Source organism: Onychomys torridus, chromosome 10 (genome assembly GCF_903995425.1).
Source record: "Onychomys torridus chromosome 10, mOncTor1.1, whole genome shotgun sequence".
NCBI lineage: Eukaryota > Metazoa > Chordata > Mammalia > Rodentia > Cricetidae > Onychomys > Onychomys torridus.
In genome coordinates this window covers 30,319,090-30,346,270 of record NC_050452.1, presented here as the reverse complement: position 1 = coordinate 30,346,270, position 27,181 = coordinate 30,319,090, and the positions used below count along the sequence as shown (strand labels likewise).

The window sequence follows — 27,181 nt, the reverse complement described above, 5'->3', positions numbered from 1 at the left end:
GACCAAGTATGGACATGGTGAAGTGATTGGGCATCTAGTAACAGTTAATTACACCTGTTACACCTTGTCTTCAGTGTGCTAGTGTGGCTGCTGCACCTGAGTTCCACACACTGTCACATCTTCCCAATGTCACAGCAATCCTATGAGTTATCATTAGCATGACCGGGATTAATTGAAATGGCATTCTGGTGAAGAGTACTACACCCTTCCCTGAAGCCCAGCTCTTCTTCCCTGGGGTCCTCCAAAGAGGGAGGTGCCCAGAGCAACCTTAATTTGGGAAGGATCAGTCTGTTCCTTGCCAGGCTATAAACCTCTCTGCCCTTCCTCAACTCTAGCCTGAAGCTCAGGAGATAGAAAAAAACAAAAGAGAGGCTGTCCAGTGCCTTCTTGCTTTCCAAGGGTTGGGTTGAGGCTCCCATGGGTCACTCAACTGATTCCAGGCCACATGGACATACACGGCTAGAGTTCAGCTCAGGTATGCTGGCTGCAAAGCTCTTCCTATGCTGGGATGACACTGTTAAGGAGAGAAACTTCCATACAGATGGAGGTATGAAGCCTCCCAACACCAGGACCATTCAAGCAAAGCTCAGGGATACAGGTGATGATTTCACATCATAAAGCATATGGTCCAGCTTGCCCTCAGCCAACTCCATCTCTGCAACTCAGCCAGGACCTAGCTTCAGGTGTCACTGAGTTTTGGAGGAGGCTGGAACGATCTTACCTTACCTGCTTCTCATCCAAACCCTGCCTTGCCCTCTATATGCCTGTGGGAGAGGCCATGGCTAGGCCACCACAGGAGGGTTCTGGGTACAGAACAACATGCACCCTTTTTTATCAGGACACACCACCTATTTGGTCAGATCTCCTGTCTTGCAGTCTCCCTGCAGTGGCTGTGGGCCCGGGGAAATCCCCTCCAGAACCCTCTTCTTGAGAATGTTAATGATGTCACTATTCCCTACCCAACAAGAAGAGCGAGAAGGAAATAACAAAACAAATAGCCACCACCACTGTCATGTTCAAGGACTGTATGATAACATTAGAAGTTACACCTTTCTATGAATACCAGTACCTCAGTTTCATAACCACTAGTGATCAGAAAGATACCAGCATCCCATGATTGACAGTTACTAAAACCGCATCACCAACTATTAATATATAGACACCAATATACCACTACTGACTAATGCCTTGAGACATCAATAGCCTACCATTAATATTCAATGGACTCAGAAACACCACACCACACCACTGACAAAGGGGCTACAAGACAACAAACACATCCCGCCACTGACAATGAGGCTCAGAGATACCAGTGATGATGCTCGGACTGTAGGGTCCAAGGAAACGCTGAAGGAAGACCCCAGACTCACATTATATTCAAGAACAAAGAACGTTTATTATACCAGCATGCATGTGGGATCCTTCACCTGTACAAAATGACAATGACCCCGAGAGGGATGTGCAGGCTCCTTTTAAGCACAGCTAAGGGGAGTTTCAGGGTCAGCTACCTAATGGGTTAAGCAAGCAGCAGTTACATTAGTATATTTCTAATTGACTGAGGTTTAGTCTTAATCATTTTTGAACACATCTGCACAAGCTTGGACATGGCTCAGGTGGGGCTGCTGGGTTTGTCCTTGAGACACTGTGAGGCTGACTTAGACCCTCTGTGTTTGTCCTCTCCCTCGGCCCTGAGTGTGGGGGCCTTGTAGATAAATGGAAAAGACATCTGTTTGTCAGCGAACTTTTCCTCAGAGAGCTGGACCCTGAATTCAGTTGGGAAAGCGGGAAAGTTCAGTCCCTTCAGGACATAGCGTCACATACAGGAAGTCAGTGTCCTTCCTCCCGCACCCTGTTTGAGGTTTTTTGCAGTACTGCCCTGTCCTGACATTGGCCTATGGCATTGTCCTTTTTGGCCCCTGTCCCATCTCTGGGCACCATCTCTCTGCCTCCCTCCCGGACTTTGCCACGGAGAAGACACGAGACACACATGTGGCTTGGTGCTTTCCTGTTGTATAGCTGCAGCCTGGGAGCTCCCCACAGTCCCTCCCAGGAGACTCAGGCCTGCCTCTCCATAGCTCCTGAGCCCCCCCCACCCGACCCCCACCCCGTCTTCCTCCCACTCCATGGCCTCCTGGTCACCTTGCTGCTGGACAGCTCTCCTGACCCATCCACTCTCTTTGTTTTGCTAAAGCCCTACCTGACATCACCGGCCTCCTGACTCCCCATTTGTTAAGGGGCTGAGTCCTCCTTTGAGTCCACAGTTGCCTGTCTGGTCATTGCCTATCTGTCTGCCAGTCTGTGCCTTGTGAAGCCAAGGGTCTGGGCTGCACTTCCTCTCCAGCTCAATTAAGGTCGGACACAAAAGGCTGGAAGACACCCTGTGTGCGTCCTCTCTCATCTCTGTAGGTGGGTGCCAGAGTTACTGCCTGGCTTACATCCCACCTCCACATTGCCAGGCATGGTGTCTCTGGGATCTGTGTGGTACCATCTCCAGATACTGGAAATCGTTGGTTTTTAAGGAGAAACAGTTTGTGTGACTCATAGTTCAAAGATCCATGCTCTCATTGGCTTGGCTGCTGTAAACCTGTCCTGTCTCAATACATCATGGAAGGAGCTTGTGACAGAAGGGGCTTGCTGACCCCACGGTGGCCAGGAAGCAAAGAGAGAAAATGTGGAGGAAGGGGTGTGGCTCATGTCCCTTTCAAGGTCACACCTGAAAGGGGGCGGTGCTGGTGGCTAGAACTGGGAACCCGTGGTGGCTGAGGTTTGGCTGGCGGTGGAAGAGAGCAGAGGAATCACAAGCCATGGTTACCAGAGTTAGAATGGGCTTTATTAGAGAGAAGAGGGGATAGGAGAGAGAGAGACAGAGGCAGAGAGACAGAGAGAAAGAGAGAGAGACAGAGGCAGAGAGACAGAGAGAGAATGTGGGGTCCATGTCTGGCCTTTTGGCTGGGATGCAGTCGCCTGCTGATGACATAATGAGGAGCCAGATGAGACCCCTTACAACACCCCTCCCCCATGACCTCCCTCCCACTAGCCTCCGCTCAGGTTCCTTCACTTCTACACAGGATGGGGACCAAGCCTCTGTCACGTGGACCTTAGAGAGACACTTATCTGAATGCCTGCAAGGACTGGCTCACTTCAGGAGAGCATCATTTAAAAGATGCAGAGAGCATTCTGTCCAGTCCTGGCACACCATGAATGAGAATGAGGACATGACTGTCCTAGGTGTGGTTGAGGAGAATAAAAACATCTTTTATTGTAGATATGAGGGAGAACACAGCCAGAGGCATCTGGAAGAATCCAGACTGAGCATGGCCAACAGAAATAGACCAGGGCATGAGAAGAGAGAAAGAGGGGGAGAGTGAGAGAGGAAGAGGAGAGTGGCCGGGGGGGGGGGGGGGGGGACCAGGAGCCAAGAGTGGAGTACCAAGGAAGAAGCCAAGGGCAGAACCAAGACAGCATATGGCCAAAATATCTGAGTAATATTGGAATCAGAAGCTGTGGAAAGGAAAGGGAAGGGGAGGGAAGGGAGGGGAGGGGAGAGGAGGGGAGGGAAGGGGAGGGGAGGGAAGGGAGGAGAGGGGAGGGGAGAGGAGGGGAGGGCAGGGAAGGCAAGGGGATGGAGAGATTTAGGGGACAGGGAGGTCCCTTGTGTAAGAAGTGCTGAGAGAAGCCAAGACTCTGTAACATACTTGCTATGCTGAGAGAGACTGACAGCCAAATTCAATATGTTAACAGGCACCTCCTAGCCATTTGTCCCAGGTTTCTTTGGGACCAACACACAGTAAGTGTAAATCCAAGCCTGATTGTCACCTGGGTTGTCCATCAGTGTGTCACTGCCATGTCATTCAAGGTACCCACTATGGCTGGAGACTGGGGTTTCCTATGTAAGGTTCTTTCTCTGGCATACAGGAAGCTGGTGCTGTAAGGACCAAACAGGAAGTGACAGTGAGGGCCTAAGAGGAAGCTTTGGTAAGAACCAAATAGGAAATTGTAGTGGTCGGGCAGGAAGCTGCAGCGAGGGCTGAACAGGAAGCTGAGATGAAGACCTAACAGGGTGGTAAGCAGCTAACAGGAAGCTGCAGTGAGGGCCAAACAGGAAGTTGCAGTGAGGGTTCTGCAGTGAGGAAGCTGTAGTGTGGGACAAACAGAAAGCTGCAGTGTGGGCCATTCTGCTCTATCCTCGCTGGGCTCTGTGAGCAGACGATCAACAGTCCCTAAGTGGACCTGTGGGACAACTGGTTCTGAGGTCTCCATCACCCACCTCCAGGGACAATGGCCTCTAGCTCCAGCTGAGGCAGCACTTTAGGCATCTGGACTAGTGGTGACAAGGACATCTCAGCCTCTGGTTGCAATGTTTGACTAGCAGGTCCCAGGGGTCCTGGCATCCCCACAGTGCGACCATTGCCCAGGCGCAGGCACTCTGCAAAGCCAGAATGCTAACAATACTGCCGTGCATTCCCTCCCTCGCCTTCCCTTGTTCAATTAGGGCAGATGAATGAACAAATTGTTCACTGATCTAATCTTACACAGTTAACACAACTGTCCTGATAAAAGACAATCTTGCAAAACACAGTCACTCCAGAGAATTCACCATCCTCTGTACTCTGCCCAGGCAAATGGGCTTCTTTGCATTGTCTGCGAAATGCCTTCAGACAGGCAAACAAACGCAATTAAACCGCATTTCCTCCAGGGCCTCCATGCACAGCCCCTCAGAGAACAGAGGTCTCAACAATGGCCCCACCTCGAGTTTCCTGTTATTGACAAGATTTCCCATAAATCAAGGTTGTAGAACGTGGGTGGTGAGTTGTTTTTATGTCTCCTGAAATACATCTGCCTTCTTCAATGAGTATCGATCAGGTGCCAGGTTTCAAGGCGGACGGACCCTGGCTAGGGGGAAAGCGTGCCTCTCCGTTCCATTTACAAGTGTGCCCTGGGACGTTTCTTGGCATTTTAGCAATTGTCAAGTCAGTAATTAAAGCTGAACCAGCCCTTAGCTGACAATCAATTCTGTGATTGTGTTTGAGTGGCTGTTTTACTAAATCAACACTGGGTACTCAGCAGCGCATGTGTTCACACAGAGGCAGGATGGCTGCCACAGCAAGCTGGACCATCCATGTAGATGGATGGATGCATGTGGTTGTATGGCCCTGGGCAAGTTACTTCCCCCTCCAGGCTCCTACTCCTCTGTCTGGAGGAGAGACAAGGGCATCTCCCACCCAGGCTGCCATGAAAGACTAAGACTTGTGTTTATGAATGCATCCTGCCCCAGAGGATGGGGGTAAGGATGGGGATTGTGCTCTCCTGGTCACCATGGTGACTCCAACACTCCACACAGCCCTGGTGTAGATAAATAACAGGAATCCTATGCATGGTGCCTCCACAGCCCCAACACCCTGCTTCCTGTCAGTCACCATGTGTGGGAGCCCTTCTTCTCCTCCCCTCCTTCATAAACTCTGAAGTAGTTTGGTGGCTTGAATGGCATTTCTCCGCTCCACGTGTGTGGTCCAGGATGGGAGCCCTCAGCTTCCTGCTCCTGCAGCCATGCCTTCCATCTGCCATCATGGACTCTGACCCTCTGGAACCATGAACCCAAATAAATGTTTCCCTCTTGAAGTTGCCTTGGTCATGGTATTTATTACAGCAGCAGAAAAGTCACTATCCCACTAGGTAAGGACAATCGGGCTGCCCTGCTGAGAACCAACTGTGTCTCCTGCTTCTAGATAGACAGGCAGTACCACCCATCCAGTCTTGCTGTAGTCTACCAGCTTCTGGTGAATTGGTTTGTTTGTTCATTCCTGGGGATGGTGGGCACATGTATGCCACAGTGCACCTGTGGGGTCTCAGGACAAGTTGGTTGGTTCTTTCCTTCCACCGTGGTCCCAGGGATCCAACTCAGATCATTGGGGTTGTACGCCAAGTACTTTTCTGCCCTGAGCCCTCTCTTCTTGCAGCACTCCTGGTAAATTTCTAAGACTGTACAGCAGTTCACAGCTGGGGGGCAAGGGCGCTCTGGTCCTGTTGTGATGTATTCTGCACAATGGGAGCTCAAATCTCTCGGGAATCATGCTGTGAACAGGTGTCATCTGCATCCTGCCCCCGCAGATATTTCCATTCTGTCTCCTTGATGCAAGAATGGATTCTCTAGCTCACAGCAAGCTCATGCTGCTGAAAGGAATTGCTGGTAAGGCAGCCAAGTCCTGGATTTTGTAGGTCAAAGAGGAGAAGTCAGAGACATCAGCACCAAAGACAGGGAATGGTCTGGATGAAGTGTGCATTGTTCAGTAAGCAAGGATGGAATGGACCAGATCCTGGTGTTTGACTGGTAATATAGTTCTAGATCTTTCCATCATGAAGCCTTGATCAGAAACCACAGCAGGTATGGGCCCCAAGACTTCCCTACATGGTAGAGAGGACAGCTAGAGTGAAGGTCATGGGCTGAGGTGAAGGTCACATGTTAGGATGCCTGCACAGGCTGGAGTGAAGGTCATAGGCCAAAGTATAAGAAGGTTGGGAACTGCTGTCCATTTTCCCAACTGTCTTCTCACCCTGTGCTGGGTCTGGCTGGGAAGGATGCTGGGGATACTGTGAGGCCAGACCAGACAATCAGTGACCCTGCTGTCAACCTGTCAGCTCTCCTGGGAAGGCTGTTCAGCCTAGTATGTCATGATGGTGAGGGGATGGGGTGACATCCAAGCCAGAACTTTGCCATGTCACACCATCTCATTCCAAAACAGCCAAGAGGGCACACTCCAAATGACCTTCCCTGGAATAATACAAGCCACAGCTGGTTCCCAGCCCCATGTGTGGGCATGTAGTCCCCAGACGCCTGCCCCCAGGCCAGCTTCCTACCAGGCTTGCCCTGAAGATCTCTCCCTCCACTGGGTATGTCCCAGGAACCTTGGAGGCTCAGCCTGATCTCTGATCATCTGGTCATCTCCCAAGCCTGTCTCATGTCCACATTTCTGTAAATGACACCATCATCCACATCTGCCCATGCCAACAGGTCAGAGCATTCTCTGTGGCCCATGGCACTCAATCCCTACCGAAGCTCCTGAACCCCGATTCCAAGGCATTGTTAGTAATCACCCATCTTCTCTGGCATGCTGCCCTTGTCTGAATCTCATTTAGCTAACCCACCTGGCTCTATGGGCCCCATCCTCTTGTGTACAACTTGTCTCCAGGGGGTTACCAAATAGATGACCCCTTCTGCCACTCCAGAGATCCCACCTCAGGGTACCAGCCACCCCCCCCATCTGCAAGTCTTGGGGGATGATAAAGGCACTGGGCTGGAGAACTCTTAATTACTCATGACTCACTCAGGCCCAGATGAGATTCTAGCAGGTTCTAATTTCAGATGTGGGGGTGGGTGCCTCTGTGTTTGTCTCCACTGTCTGTATCTCCAACCGTCAAAATCAAGTTTCCTGAGTTCCCAGCTGGCTCCATCTGGCTGGCCAGGAACGTTGGTTGGTGTGTGTGTGTGTGTGTGTGTGTGTGTGTGTGTGTGTGTGTGTGTGCAGGGTGTTCCATAGACAGGTGACACCAGTCTTGAGGATTGGGCTGGCAGCACCTACCTCCCGCCCCAACACATACACACAATCACACATATAGGCATAATGGAGAGAGAGGAGGGTCTGTGGGGCTGCCAGGCAGGGCTCTGGCAAGCAAGGATGACATATACTTTTTTTTGTTTCCTGTAAGCCCCACGTAAGTGATTGCAATCTGATGTGTGTCATTGGGGCAGGCTGAGTGTTAGCACTGCCTTTTGGAAGAGATGGGCTGAAAGGCTTCATGGCAGGAAGTGGACCAGGTCGGTGACATCCAGCATCTGGTGGGAAGAGAAACCATGAGAAGCCTCCAAGGGAAGCAGTCACTGGGACACATCAGACTGGGAGGTCCAAACTGTTGTCCTGTGAACCACAGCAGACGGGAAGGAGATCTGACTGAATCTGAAGCCCAGAAGAAGGCATGTAGACCCTTAAGCTGTCAGGATTCCTGATATGGCCATGGGAACAGGGATCCAGCATGGGTCCCACCCAATCTGCCCCACGTCTGCCAGCAGGGCAATGGGGTGGGGTCATTTATGGTCAACACCCCAGAATGTCTGTAGGTTCTCTCTCTCTCTCCCCTCCCCCCTTTCTCTCTGTAGGCTGGAGGAACAGAGGAGGCGTTCACTGCAATAGGGTATCAGAGCATGTATGTGTACTGACAGAGTGGTCGTAAAGAACTCTGACCAGCAGGGAGAAAGGTCCAGGGAGCCTTCATGTAATCAGAAATCCACCCCCAATGCTTTGGTGATGTGTAGACTTCTGGGAGCCATTTCTGGCCTTTAGGGTTGGGAGAGAGGCCTTCATAGAATCTCCTGCTGTATCAAGTCCCCTGGTGCGAGCTAGTTGTCTTCCAGACAGAAGCAACCATGCCCTAGGCATTAGCTGGGTGGTTTAGAGAAACATGAAGGAAGAGAAGTTGGTGCAGCCACACTAACAGTGAACTCCACACACCGGGACCTCAGCCTCTCTGGCCTCAGCATCTCCTCTGAGAAATGAGGGCAGTCGCAGTTCCTCGGCAGATATGCTGTGAGTGTTCCAAATACCTTTCCCTGACCCATACTCCTGCCCCTGGGCTGGGCCCTGCAGCTTACTAGCCTTTCCTGAGGCTCAGGCTTTGAATTGCCCAGCCATCAGTCAAAGGAATGTGTCGGATATTCCCACAGCATGTTTGAACATGGTGCCCCTGATTTCAGGAAACCCGGCCTCACAGCCCCCAGGACCTAGCTCAGGTACCATATGTCTGCCCCAGAATAGTAAGCAGTAAAAATACACGGTTGAAAATAGACTCTGCTTCTCAATTTGGAAGTGCAATCTGCCCACCTCCACCCTCGAGCTACTAATTGATTTGCTTTTTGCCCTGGTACTCTTGTCCTTGTCAGCACTTCCCTCTTCCCAAAGGCTGAAAATAGACCCTGGTGAGAATGCTGGGCCCCTGGCCCCTCTCACCTCAGGGTCACCTAGGCAGAGCCCCAGGCCCACCTGCGGGGGTGGTGGCCCAGCCCAGGGCTCTTACTCAGTAATGAAGTCACAGAACCTACTCAGGGCCAGTTGAGTTGTCTGGGCTGGGATATGGCTATAGCAGATAGACCCAGCGTTGCCAGGCTGCGGGAGGCTTCCCTAGAAAGAACACCAGGGGCCACAAGGTTCATGGTGCAGGCGATTCTGGGTGAGGGTCAGGGAGCCACACTGACTCTACCAGGAGGGTCTCCTGGAAGAGGCATCCTCTGGAGAGAGCCCCGAAGGAAGCTATTTGACAAACAGATGGTGGAGTAAGGCCCCACTTGACTGGTGTGGAGCCACCTGCGGGTAGGACATCATTGCCTGGGAGTTTGTACTCAGAACATTTGAAGGGAGCTATTTTAGTTTGTTCATATGTGGTCTCGAATCACGGTAGAAGTCCAAGGACAGCATCTCAGTCATCCCAGTCAGGGTGTCTCCATCCTCTTGTGTGTCTGTGCAGGGAGCAGCACATGCCCACAAAGGCAAGGTGTCTACTGTCTCAGCCCACTGCAGAAATACAGAACTGGGGTGACTGATACAAGAGCCTGGGATGGAGATGGGAGGTGGGCCAGGGACCCTGCTTTTGAGACCCTGTCCCATGACCTCACTACCCTGCTCTGCCAGTCAAATCTACCCATCCAAGGCCCAGCTGTGTGCCCCTCCTCAGAGAAGGCCCCCTTCTTGATCATGGTTCAGCAGCCATAGGAGAATTAATGAATGAATGAGCCTTCACTAATGTGTGCTACTGGGAGCAGTGAGGAGGAAGAAGTGAATGAGGCTTTCTAGCTGTTGGCCTCTAGGCTACTTGAATATTCATGAGGATATTCTCCCAAAGAGAAAAGCAAACACAGGATCCTATGGGAGTCCAAGTGGAGGTGTGGCTGGCCATCCCCTCCTCCAAGAATGCATTTTATCCTCTATCCACCCAGAATTGATCAATTGCCAGCCCCACCCACACCTGCGCTGGTAGTCACAGAGTTGTTCAAAGCATGCATTCCAAACAGGAGGCCCCTAGCAAACAGTTGCAGTGTCAGAATGCATCATGGGAAAGAGCTTTAATGAGGGGCATATGGGTTCTGGGAAGATTAGCCAAACCAGGGGTGCATGGAGAGCCTGGGGTGGAGAAAAGATGTCAGGCCTGTGTTTGATGAGCTGAACACAGGATGTCTGGGTGCCTTGTGTCATCTTTCTTCTTGTTAGGTGTCTACACATAGTTTGGATCATCTAAGGAAGGACAAAAGGATGTGCCAAAGGGACACAGGGAGGAGCCGAAAGTTGCTGAGAGCTACAGCTGGATGCTTTGAGTAAACAGTTTATGAATTACAATGCGATGTCTAAAATAAATATTCATGAGCCCCTGGTGATATAACTGAATGATTAAGTAAACAGCAGGGGAGGTGGGGCCAGTTCTAGTGCAGAATTCCAGTCACTTCATAGCTGCTTCGCCCTCAGGGAGGCTGGATGCCATCCCTCTCCAAAGAGGACCCACAAGCAAGCCACAGCAAAGGGGCCTGTTGAATGCCGCCTGCCAGCGTGGCACAGGACCACAGTGTGTCCTGGTTACAATACCTCCCCATGTGATCTTCTAGCAAGTACTACCAAAGTGGTGTTTGCTGGAAGATCACAGGCAAATGTGGGAAACACACTAGCGAGGCTCCCTGGAGGGACCCCGCAGGAACCAATCTGCATGCCTCTCCACCGCCATGCATAAAACTGTCCCCAACAGGATCCAAGAAGACCTGACCACCTACTCACATAGTGTCTGCTGTGAGGTCCTGGGACAGAACCAGGAAGCCAATGACATGGGAGTCCAGTGGGGTGTTTGGATAATACTAATTGGCTGACCTTGGTGCCATCATTGTGGCAATCGGCACATCTTCCACCTGGAACCACTACAGATAAGTTTATTTAAGTGAAATCTGGAATCCTAATTTGATTAATTAATTAATTAATCCTAATCTCCATTCAAAACTGACTTCTGCTCTGGCTTTCTCCGAAGCCCTGGGTGTTCTCTGCGGTCACTCATCCCTGCTTACTGGGACATCACATGGTGTTACACAATGCCACAAGCTTCTTAGAACTCGGTCACTGTAGCACAGGGAACGGTATCCATCACCCTGTGTTCCCACCCTGTATCTATTCTTAATACCACTCTGCGGCCTTTCCCTGAGTTACCCTGCTCCTCCACACCTGCAGGCTCATCTCTTGTCTCTGTTACAGAGTCTTTCCCAGGTCTTCCTGAACAGAGATAGTGGGCTTTGTGCTGGAAGAAACTAATTAATGTTCCCAGAGAGCTCGTTAAGATTCCTTGGAAAGAAAGTGCGGTGGGATTATCATCGGCTCACTTAGATTGGAGCAAACGCTCTGTGCAGCCCACTGATCCTCATGGGTCGTTCATTGTCTTCTCAAGATAAGCTTGACCTCGGAAAGGCCATGGCAGCAGCATCCAGACAGAGGCTGGTCTCAGTGCCCTGCACCCTCCTGGAAGCCGTGTCTTCCTCAACTATGCTGGTTCCCAGACAGCTCCAGACCCAGCAGAGTGTCTCTCCCACCATAGCGCCCCACAGAGCATGTCAACTGCTTAGACCTCGACCATGTGAACTTGACATCTCTTTCCCTTCTCTGTGCCTCGGTTTCCACACCTAGCAAGCAGAGATGGTGATAGGACAAGAACTCCTTTTTAGAGTTCTATGAATACAACATAGTTACACCTTGGGGTGCAGGTGGCCCAGAGGGAGGGAGGCCTGCCTGAGGACTTGAGTCTGCACACATAAGAAGGGGAATGATTACAAGTTAGCCGTGACTCCACCAGAGGTCACAGCACAAACAGGAGGCAGGGAGCACAGACCCAAAAGGGCCTAAGGCACTGCCTGTGAGGGCAGACTGTTTCCTGGGACTATGGAGAACCAGGAGAGTTTCTGGGGGCTTCATTGATGCCGGTAGTCTGGGGGTAGACAGTGGACTGGGACTGGAGAGTTCATGGCATGAGACCAGTCCTCACTCTGCCATCGCTGCTGTGTTTCAGGGATTGCAGAGCCAATGGCTCTGGCAACCCTTGCCTGGATGCTGGGTGGAAGGATCACTTCCCCAGCTTACCCAGACCCTAAGGTCTGGCTTGTCAGGAGCTCTCCAACTCTGCCTTTTCAACCCTGAAGCCCTCCTGAGACTCACAGTGTGACAACAGGGTCTCGGTTACCTCTCTTGACTATTCCATGAAGCAGAGGGGAGTCCCAAGCAGTCCAAAGAAGAAGGTATCCCCGGGACTCGACAGCATAAAAAGAAATGTAAAAGATGGTGGGTCAGGTGGCCTCCCTCGCACCAGGGTTCCCTGAGGGTCCTGCACACCACAAAGCTAGGTACTGTGGTGACTTCTCCTTGGGAGGCTTTGATGAGGCACATCACCCCAGTCGTGGAGTTTCATCAGCTGGCTTCAGAGCCACATGGGACCTGGAATGCTCATCCAGCCTGTGGGCCCCCTGTCACCTCAAACGCTCCACAGAGGGGTATGGTGTGCACATTGAAGGGAGGTGGCATTCCCCACAAGACCAAGCTGCCAGTCTCCCAATGGCCCACTCCTGGGAGCCTCTTGGGGACCTGCCTCCAGTAGAACCAAATTCATGTTGTGGAAACATAAACCAGATGCCTGTCTCCCCTTCATCCAGAGCAGAGCTCCTGCCCAAACTAAGGATATATGTGATGGGGGCTGAATATGGACTGTTCTCTCAGGGTAGAGGCTGGTCATCCAAGGGAGGGTGTGCTGGATTCCACCCCAGGAGGTCCAGGGGACATTGTTTTCTGCCTCTTCTAGCATCATGTGTCCAGCAGCCCCAGGTCACCATCTCTGTGCTCTTGTCTCGTCTAATGAGGACACTGTTGGTGGACTTACCCTAAATCTAGGATGGTCTCCTCTTGAGGTCCTACACTTGTCACCAGTGACCATTCTCCCAAGTAAGGTCCTTGTGACTGTGCTGTATCAGGAAGATGGACAGACACGTTTTCATCTTTCACAATGTCAGAATGTACTGTCTTGTATTCAGTTCACAGGCCACCTCAATCTATTGGCTGCAATTGCCAGCTAGTCCCGATTCTCTAGATAGCTGGCCAAGGTGAATACTGGTTCTTTATTCCAATCTTAATTACCAATATTAACTCTCAGAGCACAGTTGCATAGCACCCAGAAGATGTATGTATGTGTGCGCATGTTTTTATCTATCCATCCATCCATCCATCCATCCATCCATCTATCTATCTATCTATCTATCTATCTATCTTGGTTTATCTATCTACCTGCCTATCTCTGTAGGTAGGTGTCTTGGTTTATCTATCTACCTGCCTATCTCTATAGGTAAGTGTCTTGGTTTATCTATCTACCTGCCTATCTCTATAGGTAGGTATCCTCGCTTGTTTTTTGTCATGTTGAGAAGAAAGAACCTCAGCTGAGAAAATGCCTCCATCACATTGGTCTGTAGGAGACTTTCTTCATTAATGATTGATATGAGAAAACTCCGTTCACTATGGGTAGTATCAGCTCTGTGCAAACGGTCCTGGGTGTTGTAAGAAAGCATGCTGAGCAAGCTAGTGAGCAGCACTCCTCCATGGCCTCTATGACAGAGTGTGTGACCTGAGCATTGTCAGCTGAAACAAACCCCTTCCTGCCCAAGATGCTTTTGGTCACAGTGTTTATCACAGCAATAGAAACCCTCACTAAAACACTAGGTTACAGCATGGATACAAAGGACTGAAGAGGCTACAGCCGAGTTCAAGGAGTCTAGAGACCTAGCTGAAGGCAATCAGAAGTCGCTGGTGTGTGTGTGTGTGGGGGGGGTGTTGTGGAAGGCAAGTCCCTATGGGAACAAGATCATGAAGTGAGCTGGATGCTGTATTGCCAAGTCAGCTCCAGGCTCAAGGTTGAGCTGAGCTTCAGGGTCAATCCCATTTCAAGGAAGAGGTGCAGAACAGTGGAGACTTTAAGATGGATGGCAGGACCAGATCCAGAGGGAAGAACAGATGGATGATGAATGGATGTCATATGGGCAAACAGGAGGGCAGGGAGGGGCCAGCAGTCAGAGTAGGCCCTGTCAACCGTGGGAACTGAGTTAACTTCAAGGCAGTCAGGAATTCTCTGCTTCATACTCCTTAATACATACGTGAGCCAGATGACAGGTCACCATCATGGTGTCAGGTGACCTCTTCACTTTATGGAGTCCAGGTAAGGGTGTTACACCCTTTCCTTGATCTACTGTGTCTGGTAAATTCCTGGCATGTTTTTCCTGGTGTGGTACGATGCATCCAGATGGGGGCCAGTTTACTTTGATAAATCTCAAGGGTGACCACCAGTCCGCTTTTAGGAACAAGTGGTTTTGCTGGCCAGGTGGTCATGTTTATATGCCCACCAAGGTACAGTCATCTGCCCCCATGTCTGTGCTCAAAATGGGGCCAAATGCTACTGGTAAAATGGACTCTTTGCAGGCAAGGAAGAGCTCCAAACCCACTATTTACGCAGCATGGAAGGTCCTAGAGCAGGGTGTGCTCTCAACACTCGCTCTCCCAGGCTTAGAGTGTGGGTACATCCTTTCAGAGGACACTAGTTAGCTGACTGCAGTGACCTTGCAGTAACCCTCATCTCCATCAGCCCCTCACCCTGCCTTTGAGTTCTACACTTAACTCAAACCCATCTAACGCATCATTCTTTTCTTCAGGCCGACACCTCCATTCCCGTCACCCACTTCCCACACACCCACACTTGCCTCAGCTCTCTCCAGAGCCGACTTTCCTCTATGGTACAGACCTTGAACTTCAGGATTCCAGGTCAAGCCTCGGCTCTGCTATAGTGCCTGCTGGGAGCCTCCATGAAAGAGTGGGGGTGCAGTAAAGGAGAACATCCCTCCCAGCAGTAACCCTGATTTCAGCCTCACACTTTGTGTTTCAGATCATCTTGGTGAGCTCGTCCCTTGGTGACCGGGAACAGAGCCTCTTCCTCAGCACCGACGAGGGCAGCACCTTCCAGAAGTATCCTGTCCCCTTCCTCGTGGAGACGCTCCTCTTCCACCCAAAGGAGGAGGACAAGGTTCTTGCCTACACCAAAGACAGCAAGGTAAGGGAACATGGGATGTGAGGCCACATGACCCAGTCAGACAAACACGAGGACAAAAGCAGCTCTTCCTGCCAGGGGACTCCAAACCCCAACTGGTGAGGCAGAGCCTTGCTTGAGCTGGGAGGCAAGAACCTCAACATTGCCCTTAGTAACACACACAGGTAGCCACCTATCAGCACAGGGAGTCTCACACTGATATGATAGGTGTGTGTTAGAATAAATGGAGGTGGCAGTGAATGGCCCTTGGGTGTTCAGGTAGAGGGGCACTGGATAGTTTCCTGTAGCCATGGTGGCCAGTGACCGCATACGTGCTTTGTCACAGACCTAGAGGCAGGAAGTGTAAAATTAGTATCTCTGGGCTGAAGTCAAGTGTCTCTGAGACTCTGAGGAGAGCTGGTCTCCCTTTTCTTGGTCCTGGTGGTCGCCATGTGCTTTGGGCTAAAGTGGCATTGCTGTGTCTTCCAGGACAGCCAGGTTAAGTCTCTGCTCATCCTTAGAATGCCTCTGCATGTATACATGGACATGTTTAGTGTACTTGTGTCCATGACTATATATCTTAACCCTCTCACAGTCCCCGTCTTTCATAAAAACAGAGGCAGCTCCACCCCAGACCCACCAGATATTCCCCATATCCTAAAAAGCACCTCTGGAAAGCTGTTTGGGGCCATATGAGGCCATGGTCACTAGTTCTAAGGATCAGAATATACCTGTGTTGGAGTGGAAGGATGGATAGCCTGTCACCACACCGTACAGCAGGCAAGAGAAAGGAAGGAAGTCTGGCCCTGGTGTCAGCTATGCAGTGCCTGCCACACTGTGGCCATCAGGGAGAGGAGCAGGAAGAAGAACCATGGCCCCTCCCCTACCTCCAGCCAGTCTTCACTCCTCTTTTGGCTGTACCCAGCCAGAGACCAGAAGAGCAGCCAGTAGAAACTGCTATTCATCAGTCTCCAGGACAGGGAAAGGTGTGAGGGCCAGAATGGATCCATCCAAGGATGAATGGATGGGTGTGTGGATGAATAGATGGATGGATGGATGGATGGATGGATGGATGGATGGATGGATGGGTGGGTGGGTGGGTGGGTGGGTGGGTGGATGGATGGATGGAGGGAGGGAGGGAGGGAGGGAGGGAGGGAGGGATGGATGGATGGATGGGTGGATGGATGGGTGGGTGGATGGGTGAGTAGGTGGATGGCAGTTGGTTAGATAAATGAACATATGTAACTGAAGTGCAGCAGCAGCATCTGCCTTCCATGTTTTTCCAGGGTCCTGTGTCTCTTCCTTGGTGCTAACATGCTGATGTGTGTTTCTGCTAGATTTTGATCCCAGTCTCCAGCCCACACACACTAGGGCTGAATTCTTCAAAGGCAGCCATGTTAGATTTATATTTTACCATCTTAATCTCAAGTGTTTTCTGAAAATATATGCTGGGTGGATAGATTGTGAATGGACAAAGGAAAAGATGGATGGATGGATGGATGGACGGATGGATGGATGGATGGACGGATGGATGAGTGGAAAGTGGAGGATTGGGGATAGACCAGGGAAAGGATGGATGGGTAGGCAGGTGGGTGGATAGATGGATGGACAGATGGGTGGATGGAGAGCTGTTGGTTATATGAATAAACATATGGATTAATGATAAATTCCTACTAACAGGGATCAGTCAAGTAAGAGAGCCCCAAGTGGAGAGTGGTGGTAGCCAAGTCCAACTTTCCCTATAGTCCAGCCTCCTTGGCAAGGTCTAAAACGTATCGTCTAGTGTCCCTGGCCTGTGGTTGCCTGTCTGTTCCTACCTCTTTCCCTCAGGGCTGCACACCCTTCTGGGTATTAATAGTGCTACTTAGCCTTCCATGTAATTAGACTAAAGCGTGGCTATGGCAAGTTATTTTCCTGAAGAAATTGACTGTGTTGCAATTGCTCTTTAATTTATGGTGCCCTGAAAAATTAATGGAGCTGAAACCTTGGTTATTTTCCTTGGCTCTTTTCTGTGATGACAAGGAAAGAAAGGAGAGGAAAAAGATTTAATTGCTGTTATAAAAGGAATGAGGGATTTGGGGAAATTAGTAAGTGATGGCCATCTTGAGGTTCTTTTTTTTGTGGGGGGGGCTTGGTGGTCTGTCAATGCTTTTGGATGTCCAAGAGTCTGAGTGTGTAGTGGAATCATGCCAACTCTGGCTCTACAAGCCTGCTGTTAGCCAGGCATCCAGACACTGTGCTGAGAGGCGGACATCGTGAAGCCCCCTGGCTCAGAGCAGTGCACTGGGAATTGGTCCTGAGTCTTCTGGGAGCTGGGACTCTGCCAGGTTTTGCTAGAATCCTCTGGATGTGGTTCCTGGCTACTAGGGTGTTGGCATCCATGTGGCTCTCATTTAGGGAGCATGCTGTTCTCACCACATGGGTGAAACAAAACACAGAAACGTTACCAGCTTAAGCTTTGACCAGAGTCATACACCAAGCCCCAAGCTACCAGGGCAAGCACAGGACTAAGTTTGTCACTGTCTGACTCTTTCCCCCTGCTCTCCCATTCCCCCACCTCTCCTCCTTCTCTTCTCAGATATCTGCCCTTTCTCTGACAAAGACTCTACCTCACTTGGGATATTCTGCCTCCTTCTGCTCCTTTCTCACTATGTCATATTTGGGACACAATCTGAGGTACCTTACTTTAGTCTGGCCAGATTTCCTGGCTGACACCCAATATATATTCCTTCCAAGTCTTAGCAAGCTCCTGGGACCAGGAGGCCCTTCCTACCCAGCTCTCTGGGGACTACTGTCTCACCACCCACAGCCTCATCTCCCTAGGCTTGAGCTGTGGACCTACTTACTGGCAGAGCTGAGGTTACTTATTTGTAAGACAGGGTCAGATTCACATTGTTTTGCTTTGCTTTACCTTACTTTTCTTTTTCCTCTTCCAGTCAAGAACCTCTTCTGGGTCTGGGGAAATGGCTTGGTCTGCAAAATGCTTCCTGAACAAGCATGAAGACCTGAGTTCAAATCCCCAGCAGCTATGCAAAAGCAGAGTGGATATTTGCCTCTGCACCCCATAGCTGAGCATGCTGTCTGGGACATGCTAGACACCAGAAGAACTCCAAGGAAGAAAAGAAAATACCTCTTCTTGCTTTGGCTTTCCAAACTCTGTGAATTCATTTCTCCTGTAACCCAGCAGTCTAGCTGCAAGGGAGTCAGCAATGACAGACATTAGTGTCCCCACCTATGAAGACAACAAGGCATTACATGTAATGGGAGGATGGAAACTGAGGCTCTTTAATAGTGATGCTATCACAGCCCAGGGCAGAGATACTGCCCCTCTGGCCTCACATGAAGGCCACTGATGTGCACTCCTAGGGTACACCTTCCTGTGATATCTTCTCTTTGCCTTGGCTGCACTTTCTCACCTTATTCCTTCTCAGGGCAGCAATGCCTTAAAGCACATTCCATCACTCTCCTGAGCTGATCTACCATCCTGACACAGGCTACCTCTGCAGATTTTAGCTATGGGAACTAGGGCATCCCTCCGATGTTTGTTATTGTTTATTTTCCACGTTTATCTTTTATTAAGCAGAAGCGTTCTATTTCTGCAGCAATTGATGGTGCGTAGTAAAATCAGTGTCCCTCATGAGAATGAATTGGAAAAGCTCCATAAAGCTCTGGTATGGGCATCATAAACACAGCACATTGGTAGTGATAATGCCACTCATTTATGTGAAAACTTTGTAACTAGGCCCCTAAATGCTTGTCTTCTTGACTGACTATCTGTGGGTGTAAGCAATGCTCTACCAATTTGCAGATGGATAAACTGATTCATGAGGTGGAAAGGGGCAGGCCACAGTCATTCAGGTGACCCAGAGAGAGGGCCAGAGATAACCAGCCATCCTTCCTAGGGATACAGCTCCACCACTGACATAGTTCTGTGAACTTGGGTCTATGAGATGGGAATTGCTGCTATGTACAAATGCTGTTACAGTGATGGATATGATTACCTCTCTTAGCCTTAGTTTTCTCATCTCATAAAGACAGAAAAATTGTTCATCTAATGGTTGTGTTGGTAAGTGTGTATTGCATGAGTATATGTGTCTGTATGGGTTTGAATATGTGTGTCTGTGAGAGTGTGGGGAGGCTTTCAGCGAAACAGTGTTTGATGTAGCTCACAGCCATGTGCCTTGGTAGTTGTTGAGCCTTAGGTCATACCAGGCCCAGGTCCAGGGGCTCCACAGGGCACAGGAGTACCTTGCCTGGCTGGTGGTCATCCTAGGGAGGAAAACTTCCCTTTTTAAAGCCCTTTTACAAATGAAAGGCGATGCTTTCTTATCATGTGCTCCAGAGCAGGTGTCCAAACATAATGTCCAGCTACCTGTTAAGCTTTTTGGCATCCAGCCATGCTTACGTGTCTAGCCTGCATTCTCAACTCTCTCAATTTCTGCTCAGAAGAGGTGAGTGTTCCCATAGAGACCACTCAGTCCACCAAGCCAGAAATACTTAATCTCCTGCCCTTTCTAGCTAGCCCTTGCCCCACAGCCAAATGTGCACATTCATTCAGAAAACTCACTGGCATACCTGGCAGACAAGGATCCATTCAGCAGTGGCGCAGAAGGTGAGCCAGGCGGGTGAGTGCCCCAGGCAAGCAAGGGTACACGGAGATGGGAAATGGAGTGGAAGGAAGAGATCCTGCAGCTGGGGGCTCCAAACCCAGGGCTGATTCCCAGTGCACTGTTTGGAGCTGAGGGGCTTCCACGGCACATTGCCCAGATGCTGCCACCTTGTGAGGTGACTGAGATATCCCACCACACCCTTTTAAGACAGAGATGTGTATCCTAGTTTTTAAAGCAGGAAACTGAAATTTAGAAGAGCCTGGCATGTAGGCATAATCCCACAGCTGTGAATGAAGGGCTCCGACAGAAGCCGTGCCTGCTGGAATCACAGGCTCCCCCTTCAGAACGTCACTGCCAGGGATGACGTTTGATGGGTAAGGGAACCAAGTGCCATACAGGCACAGAGAGCAGAGACTGAGCCACAGACAGCTGCCAATAACAGTACCACACAGCTCTGGACTTTATTCAGATGAAGATGGACCTCAGTGTGCAGAATTATGTGGGGCCAAAGGGGCTTCCAATGTCCACATGTCTCCAGGAACAGAGGAAGGACACAATAAGTCAGCGCTGGAGGGGACACCCATAAGACGCATGCAATAATGCAAGCAAAAGGTGCCCTGTGGACAGTGGTGACAGACTTGCCACATCCTTGCCTACTCTCTCAGTATGTGAAGGGCTGGCATGAAAACCATTCAAGGAAGACATGAGATTCAGGGCCAGGTACATAGGAGAATGAGGGAGGTGTGTGTTGAGGTTCACTGTGTTTCTTGTGTAGCAAATGCACACCTGGGTTATCTGTTCTACAGATGGGCACCAAAGCTGGCCAGCTGTAAGTCACACTGACTGTTTGGAGAGGGGAAGTCAGTCTGCCTCCTTCAAGACCTTCCCACTGCCCTACCCCCATCATAACAGACAGAGCGCCTGGCCGACAGGAAGCCAAGGCCACTCTACTCAAAACTTCTCCCTGACCTGCCTGAGAGATAAAGTCACAGCCCATACTGGATATGCTCTTCACCTTCAACCAATAGCCTCTTCCTTGGCTGCCTGCAGACAGCAGCAATTCTTGTCCAGTGAGGTCACCAGGGCCTGTGCAGAAATGTCTCACAGAGGGAGTTGAACTCAGGGAAGTCCTGAGAAGGGCTGGAAGAGGAAAAGAAAAGGCAGGGGTCCCACGTGAATCTGCCAGACTACATGCACCACCCCGAGCTGGAAAGGGAGGAGGCATCCACCCTAGGGGCCCTCTGAGCTTTGTTATTTGTCCAGCTTGGGCCAGACACCCCAAGAATTCACCTACCAGCCAGCCTGAGTAAGAAGACCTCCGTGTGGAGCCCTCTCTTTGGCTTCAGTCATTGGTGATTGGCCTGCAGCTCCGGTGTGCCTGCAGAACAAGAGCGACATCCCTGGGAGAGCCTTGTAGCAGATCCCTGTCACTCAGAGCTCCCTGCCAACGCTCTGTCTCTCTTTTGTCTGCCCTGCAGCTGTATGTGTCATCTGACCTGGGGAAGAAGTGGACACTGCTACAGGAACGGGTGACCAAGGACCACGTGTTCTGGTGAGAGCCCTTCCCAGCCTTTTCCATAGGTCTTGCCTCCTTTTCACCCTAGGAGAACTCTAGGGTCCTCTTTGTGCTCCTGAGGATGTCTGGGGCTCTGCATCCCTCAGGCCTTGTTCCCTAGTGGCTTCAGATGTTTAGACCCCACCTTGTCCTCTGTATCCACCTACTTAAAGGAGGTAAAACACAGGGACCCTGGCACAGTACAGCTCAGGGTGACTCAATGCTCTTGGTTGCCCTCTTCCCAACTCCTCACCAACTCAACCCCCACCTGCTCCTGAGAGGTGCCCTGTGTCAACCTCCCATGCTCCAGGAATGCCCAGGCTCTGTCTGCCTAGGCTCACTTTCCTGTCCAGCCAGTACCCTGGAGCTCACTCCTCTGGCCCATGACATCACAAAGTTCAGTCCTGCCGGGAACCAGAGACCCAGCGTGCCCAGCAGCCTCCAAGGGCTGAAGCTGGGAAAAGGGCAAAAGAAAGTGGAATGGGCCCCAGGTCCCAGACAAAAAGCAGGGTGTGCTGGCTCCCCATTGGCATGACCTTCTGGGAGCCCTTTCAAGGACTTGGGCAGCATTCCCAGTCCGGCAGCTCTCAAGTTCAGGAGGCACATGATGGCTGTTCAGGCAAGACCATAGAGGACAGGCACCTGCTTAGGGTCCCAGGCAGTAAAAAGGGAGCAGGAAACCAGGGCAGCTGGCTTGGAGCTCACACTGTACCCGGCTGTGACCATGGTTCCCTTTCTAGACTAACACCTACCTGCACGGGGTTTCTCTTGCATGCACACACATGTACACACATACATGTATTTTATGTCCTTTCTGTCTTAATGCAAATGGACACAAAACGTTGTACTGGCCTCCCAGCCAGGCCACAGTTCTGTCTCCAATGGGGATGCATGCTGAAAACAGCCCCTTCCAACCCTCTTGTGACTCCATGCTCTCCTCACAAGGATTTGGTTCCCATGTACCAGAAGTTGGTTCTGACACTGACTTCTGGCATCTGTGCCCTCTGCTCCTGGGAGGAAGTGATGATTACCCCTCTGCAGCAGCCCAGCAGAGTACCCTCCCTGACACCAGAGGGCTGCTGTCAATCACAGGCCCCGCACTGATGTCCTCTGTCAGGAGCAGAAACTGCCCATGGAGGCACTCCCAGGGGGTGGGGACTAAGGTCAAGGAAGCATGATTTCTGAGTTCCATGGACACAAGGACCTCAGGGAGACTGTAGGACTGCTACCTGTCCCAAGCCAGGCTAAGGAGTGTCCCAGCCTGGCTCATGGAGACTCTCTGACTAGAGAAAGCAGCCCTGGGATGCAGGGATGAAAGGGTAGCCTTGGACAAGTCGGACTGGCTCTGCCCACAAGCTTCTCCTGTGGCTCTGGGCTGTGCTGCTATGTGGGAGAACCATAGGATGCTTGGCAGTGCCACTGGTTGGATCCCTTCTGGATTAGTTGTGCCGCTGGTTGGGTGTGGTTCAGAATGTCCCTCCTGAAATGTGGTGACAGGCAAGGGATGGCCCCTGTTGTATGCCACAGATAATGCTGTTTTGACAGCTTTGTCCTTGGATTGGCCGCAGAAAGCACCAGGACCTCTGCTCTGTCTCTGGCCTGAGTTATTAGCAGTGTTGAAGGCACACAACGGCACTGGCTCCTTCCTTAAGGAGACGGGATGGGGGGTGGGGGGGTGAGGGGGTGGGGGGTGGGGGTGGTGGTGGTGGTGGTGGTGGTGTTAAAAACAAGGTGCCTGTTCTGGGACTGTTGCCTCCCCTCAGTGGTCAGCCACCTTGGAGGAAAAACCACAGGAGCAGATGCTGGCCAGTGAGTGTCTTGTTATGAGTGAGCAAATGAATGAGTGAGTGAGTGAATGAGTAAGGGAGTGAACGGGTGAATGAATGCAAATGAAGGACTAAGTGTGTTTTGGGTGAATGAGTATTTAAAAGGCACCTAGCATGCCCCCTGCTCCCAGGACCTGCCAGTGTATGTAACTATTACCTGGGTCCCTATGGCCTCTGTACCAGGAAGAGAACTTCCTGCCCATGTGCATATGTTCTCCCTCTCCCCCTCCCTCCCCCTCTCCCCTCCCCCCTCCTCTCCTTTTTTGTCTCTTTTCTCTGGCTCTCCTATATAAATGAGCACACCTGGGATTTGGAAGAGGGGATTGCTGGCTGGGAGAGGTCCCAGCCGGAGCTTCCTGACCCCTCATGTCTTACTGATCTCTGTCCTCAAGGCCTGGGATGATGCTGGCAGAGTGGGTTCCACTGGCTCCTGAGGTGCTGTGGGGCTTCTCTGGGTGTCCTGTGGCTGCCTTTCTCAGGCTCGGCACAGGCTTCTCAATAATGTCCTAGGACATGGACCTTAGGAGTAGGGGCATATGGGCTCTGAGAGGCGCATGACTTCTGGGTCAAGCAGACCTGGTGGGAGCCTCAGGTCACCCTGACTAGTACCTGAGTCACATAGTCCCTGGCCTGTGAGATCCAAGACTCAACCATGGCTTAGGGGAGCTTGGTGTAGGTTAGCAAGGGTGAAGGAATCCTGTTCTCACAGAGCCTCTGCCAATACAGAGGGGTGGGGACAAACGTGGAAAGAGTTTTTCCCAGCATCCCCTGTGATGGGCAACTTGACCAGTCAGCCATCAGGTAAAGACAAGGGCAACCACTCAAATCCAGATCCTGGTTGGAATCCCAGTGAACCTGTTAGGGCTGTGCGACCATGGGCATGTCTCTGTGCACCTGTGAGTCTCCCTCTGTGTAGATTTGGGCCAGGGGTCCCAGCCTATGCCTCATCTGGGGTGGGAGACCCTGGGGAAGAGGTGAATTTATAAACAGTCCTATGAACAAGCAGGTGCCAGCTTCATCAAGCTCTATCTGGCTTCATCCAGGCTCCTGTTGGAGCTTGTAGGTTTAGTAGGGAGGGCTGTGTCTTCTGGACCCACAGAACAAGAGCTGTCTCAGACCCAGAGAGGTCATGTGGTCTATGGAAGCCCAAGGAAAGGGTTTAACCACCCCTTTGCTGATGCTACCCTCCGCCAATTCTTTTCCAGGGCTGTGTCTGGGGTGGACGCTGACCCCAACCTGGTCCACATGGAAGCACAGGACCTCAGTGGAGGTAAGTGGGAGGTGGGCACCCACGGGTGTCCCTGAGCATCCTTGTCCAGGGATGCTGCTCAGCCTGGCCCTTGTTCACTGGTGCATCCTCAGTGGCCAGCCCTGTGGACCGACCTCATTGTTTTTTGATGTGTCATAATTGGAAACGCACTTGTTTCCCGCTGGGAATGAATTGAAGTGGAGGAGCCCAGCTCTGTGGAAAGTCTATTAACAGGGCAATTTGTTCTGGCTCCTGAGCATTGAGTGTTTCCTACTGTATGGCCCCACCCAGCCTGGCTGAGGGCTGAGATGACTCAGGGTCTCTGTCACTCCCCTCCCATAGGCAGGGCTGGGTCACCCCAGCCTGTAACTTCCTGCCATTTACAGCCTTCACACTGAGCAAGCTCACTCATATATGCACGTTAGTCTCTTATGTTGTGAAGGGGACAGAAGTCATTGTCTTTCCTGGCAGTCCTATGTAGTTCACAGGCACCAGCCAAGTGGAGTCCTGGGGGTCCTAGGCAGGTAAATTTGGTCCTCCTACCTGTAAAGCAGGAAGGGGGAAAGGAAGTGGGTTGACACATGTGTAGTGGCAAACATTGGGTCCACACAGGTTAGTTCTCTGTGCAGGTAGCTGCTGCCAGATAATGACATATGCTATTTCCAAGTTATCAGCCAGGGCTCCAAACCTCAAAGGGTGGGACCAAATGTTACTGCAGCTACTGTTTGGGTAAGCACGGAGCAAAGCTCAGAGAGGGGGCAATTGGTTGCCAGGTCTTAGGACACTTACCTCACGTAGGGATGTACCAAGGTGACACCCAGCAGGCCTGGCCGAGGGTCTGGACATGCTATGCTCCAGGGGGAAAGATGAGCTGAGCCTTGGATCAGGGCTGTTTAGGTCCTTCACATAGCCTCCATCCTAGAGGAAGCAGAGTCTGTGTGCAGCAGCCTGAACTCTGCATCAAAAGGCCCTGGACCAACTAGGCTCATGAATGAGATCCTGCCCAGCTCCTGAAGACTTCATTTCTCCACTCACCAGCCCCCTGCCTAGAGCCCTGCTGGAGCAGTCTTCAGAGCCTGACAGCAGACCATTCAGAGTCCTGAGGTCCCAACTCCTAACCTGTCCACTCCATTATCCTCCAGCCAGCCAGGCCTTCCAGAGGACCCTGTTCCAGGCTCACCACACTCCTGTTAGCCTGGCTGGGGCTGCCTGTCCCCCCTTTATCCATCATGAGTTTTTTCCCCATCATCCCCAGGCCACTTTTTCACCAGTCACTCCTCAGGACTCCACAGCATCCTAACACCCAGCTTTCCTTTGCATTCCCCTGGCCTGAGAGCTCCTTGAGGCTGAGTGCTGATTGGCTCTCCTCAGTGTCTCCAGCAAAACTGTTAAATAAAACCAGATACCCTGAGTCCACCCCTGTGTGGGCATTCTGCCTGTGTGATGGACAGAATGATGCTCATTGCTATCACCAATGGTGGTCTCATCATTTATCTGCCTCTCTCCAGAGCTGCAGTTCCCATTGCTCCAGGGGCCAGCACTCCATGACAGTCACTCACTGCTTAGGACCTTCCTCCAAGCAGTTTCCTCATGAATAGTGCATGAATGAGCTTGAGAGTGAGTGAGTGAGTGAGTGGATGAGTGAATGAGTGCATGAGTGAGCTAGTGAATGAGTAAGTGAGTGAATGAGTGGATGAGTGAATGAGTGAGTGAGTGAGTAGATGAGTGAGTGAGTGAATGAGTGAGTGGATGAGTGAGTGAATGAGTGAGTGGATGAGTGGGTGAGTGAATGAGTGAGTGAATGAGTGAAGTGAATGAGTGAGTGAGTGGATGAGTGAGTGGATGAGTGAGTGGATGGGTGAGTGAATGAATGAGTGAGTAGATGAGTGAGTGGGTGAGTGAATGAATGAGTGAGTGAGTAGATGAGTGAGTGAGTGAATGAGTGAGTGAGTGGATGAGTGAGTGGATGAGTGAGTGAGTGGATGAGTGAGTGGTTGAGGGAGTGGATGGGTGAGTGAGTGGATGAGTGAGTAGATGAGTGAGTGGGTGAGTGAATGAATGAGTGAGTGAATGAGTGAATAAAACAATGAATGAATGAGTGAGTGAGTGGATGAGTGAGTGACTGAGAAAATAGCTGAGCAGTGAGTAAACAATCCTAGGAATCCTAGGAAGTGAAGTGCCAGACCAAGCCAAGGTGCTGGTGTTACAAAGGGGAGAGCCCAGGAGGCCTCCCTGCTATGGGAGACCTCAGAAGGGTCTGCACGTCCTGGCTGCTCTTGTCTCCTGCAGGCTGTCTGTACTTCACCTGCCTGATCCACAACTGCTCAGCTCAGCCCCACACAGCACCCTTTGCTGGCCCCATCGACCGTGGCTCCCTGACTGTCCAGGATGAGTACATCTTTCTGAAGGTGAGTGTTCCAGGTGCTGGGAGATGACACTGCCTGAGCCTTTACCAACAAAATGGCACTTCGCTTCCAAATGCCACTTAGCAGGGCTCAGCGTCTTTGTGCCTGTACTGTGACTGGAGCATGCATCTACAGAGGCCCCAGCACCAGAACCTTGGCTGAAGATTGTTCCTGACTCCTCCCTCTGACCACCATCTGGGGCCCACTAATTCAAGTATACATATTTCACTTTGTGCCTTTCATGCTTTGGGTCTTATCCTGGGGCTCTGCACCCCTGTAACCAAGACACTGCTGCAGCCCCCGCCCCAATATATATCTCAGGCCAATTGGGAAATGCTAGTGAACATTGGCAGGGAAGCTTCTTGACCCCTTTAGAGTAGGAAGCCTGGACCCTACTAGACTGTCTGGCCCAG

General features: G+C 51.2%; 1 protein-coding gene across 2 annotated transcripts in view; it reads left to right on the top strand.

The window, feature by feature from the left end:
* Sorcs2 (sortilin related VPS10 domain containing receptor 2) overlaps positions 1-27,181 on the top strand; it is a 379,471-nt gene that overhangs the window by 302,569 nt on the left and 49,721 nt on the right. For both annotated transcript variants that reach the window (XM_036200422.1, XM_036200421.1), the window contains exons 4-7: positions 14,983-15,147; positions 21,212-21,285; positions 24,320-24,384; positions 26,653-26,771. In XM_036200422.1, coding sequence (XP_036056315.1) covers positions 14,983-15,147; positions 21,212-21,285; positions 24,320-24,384; positions 26,653-26,771 — 423 coding nt within the window. The remainder of the gene's footprint in view (positions 1-14,982; positions 15,148-21,211; positions 21,286-24,319; positions 24,385-26,652; positions 26,772-27,181) is intronic.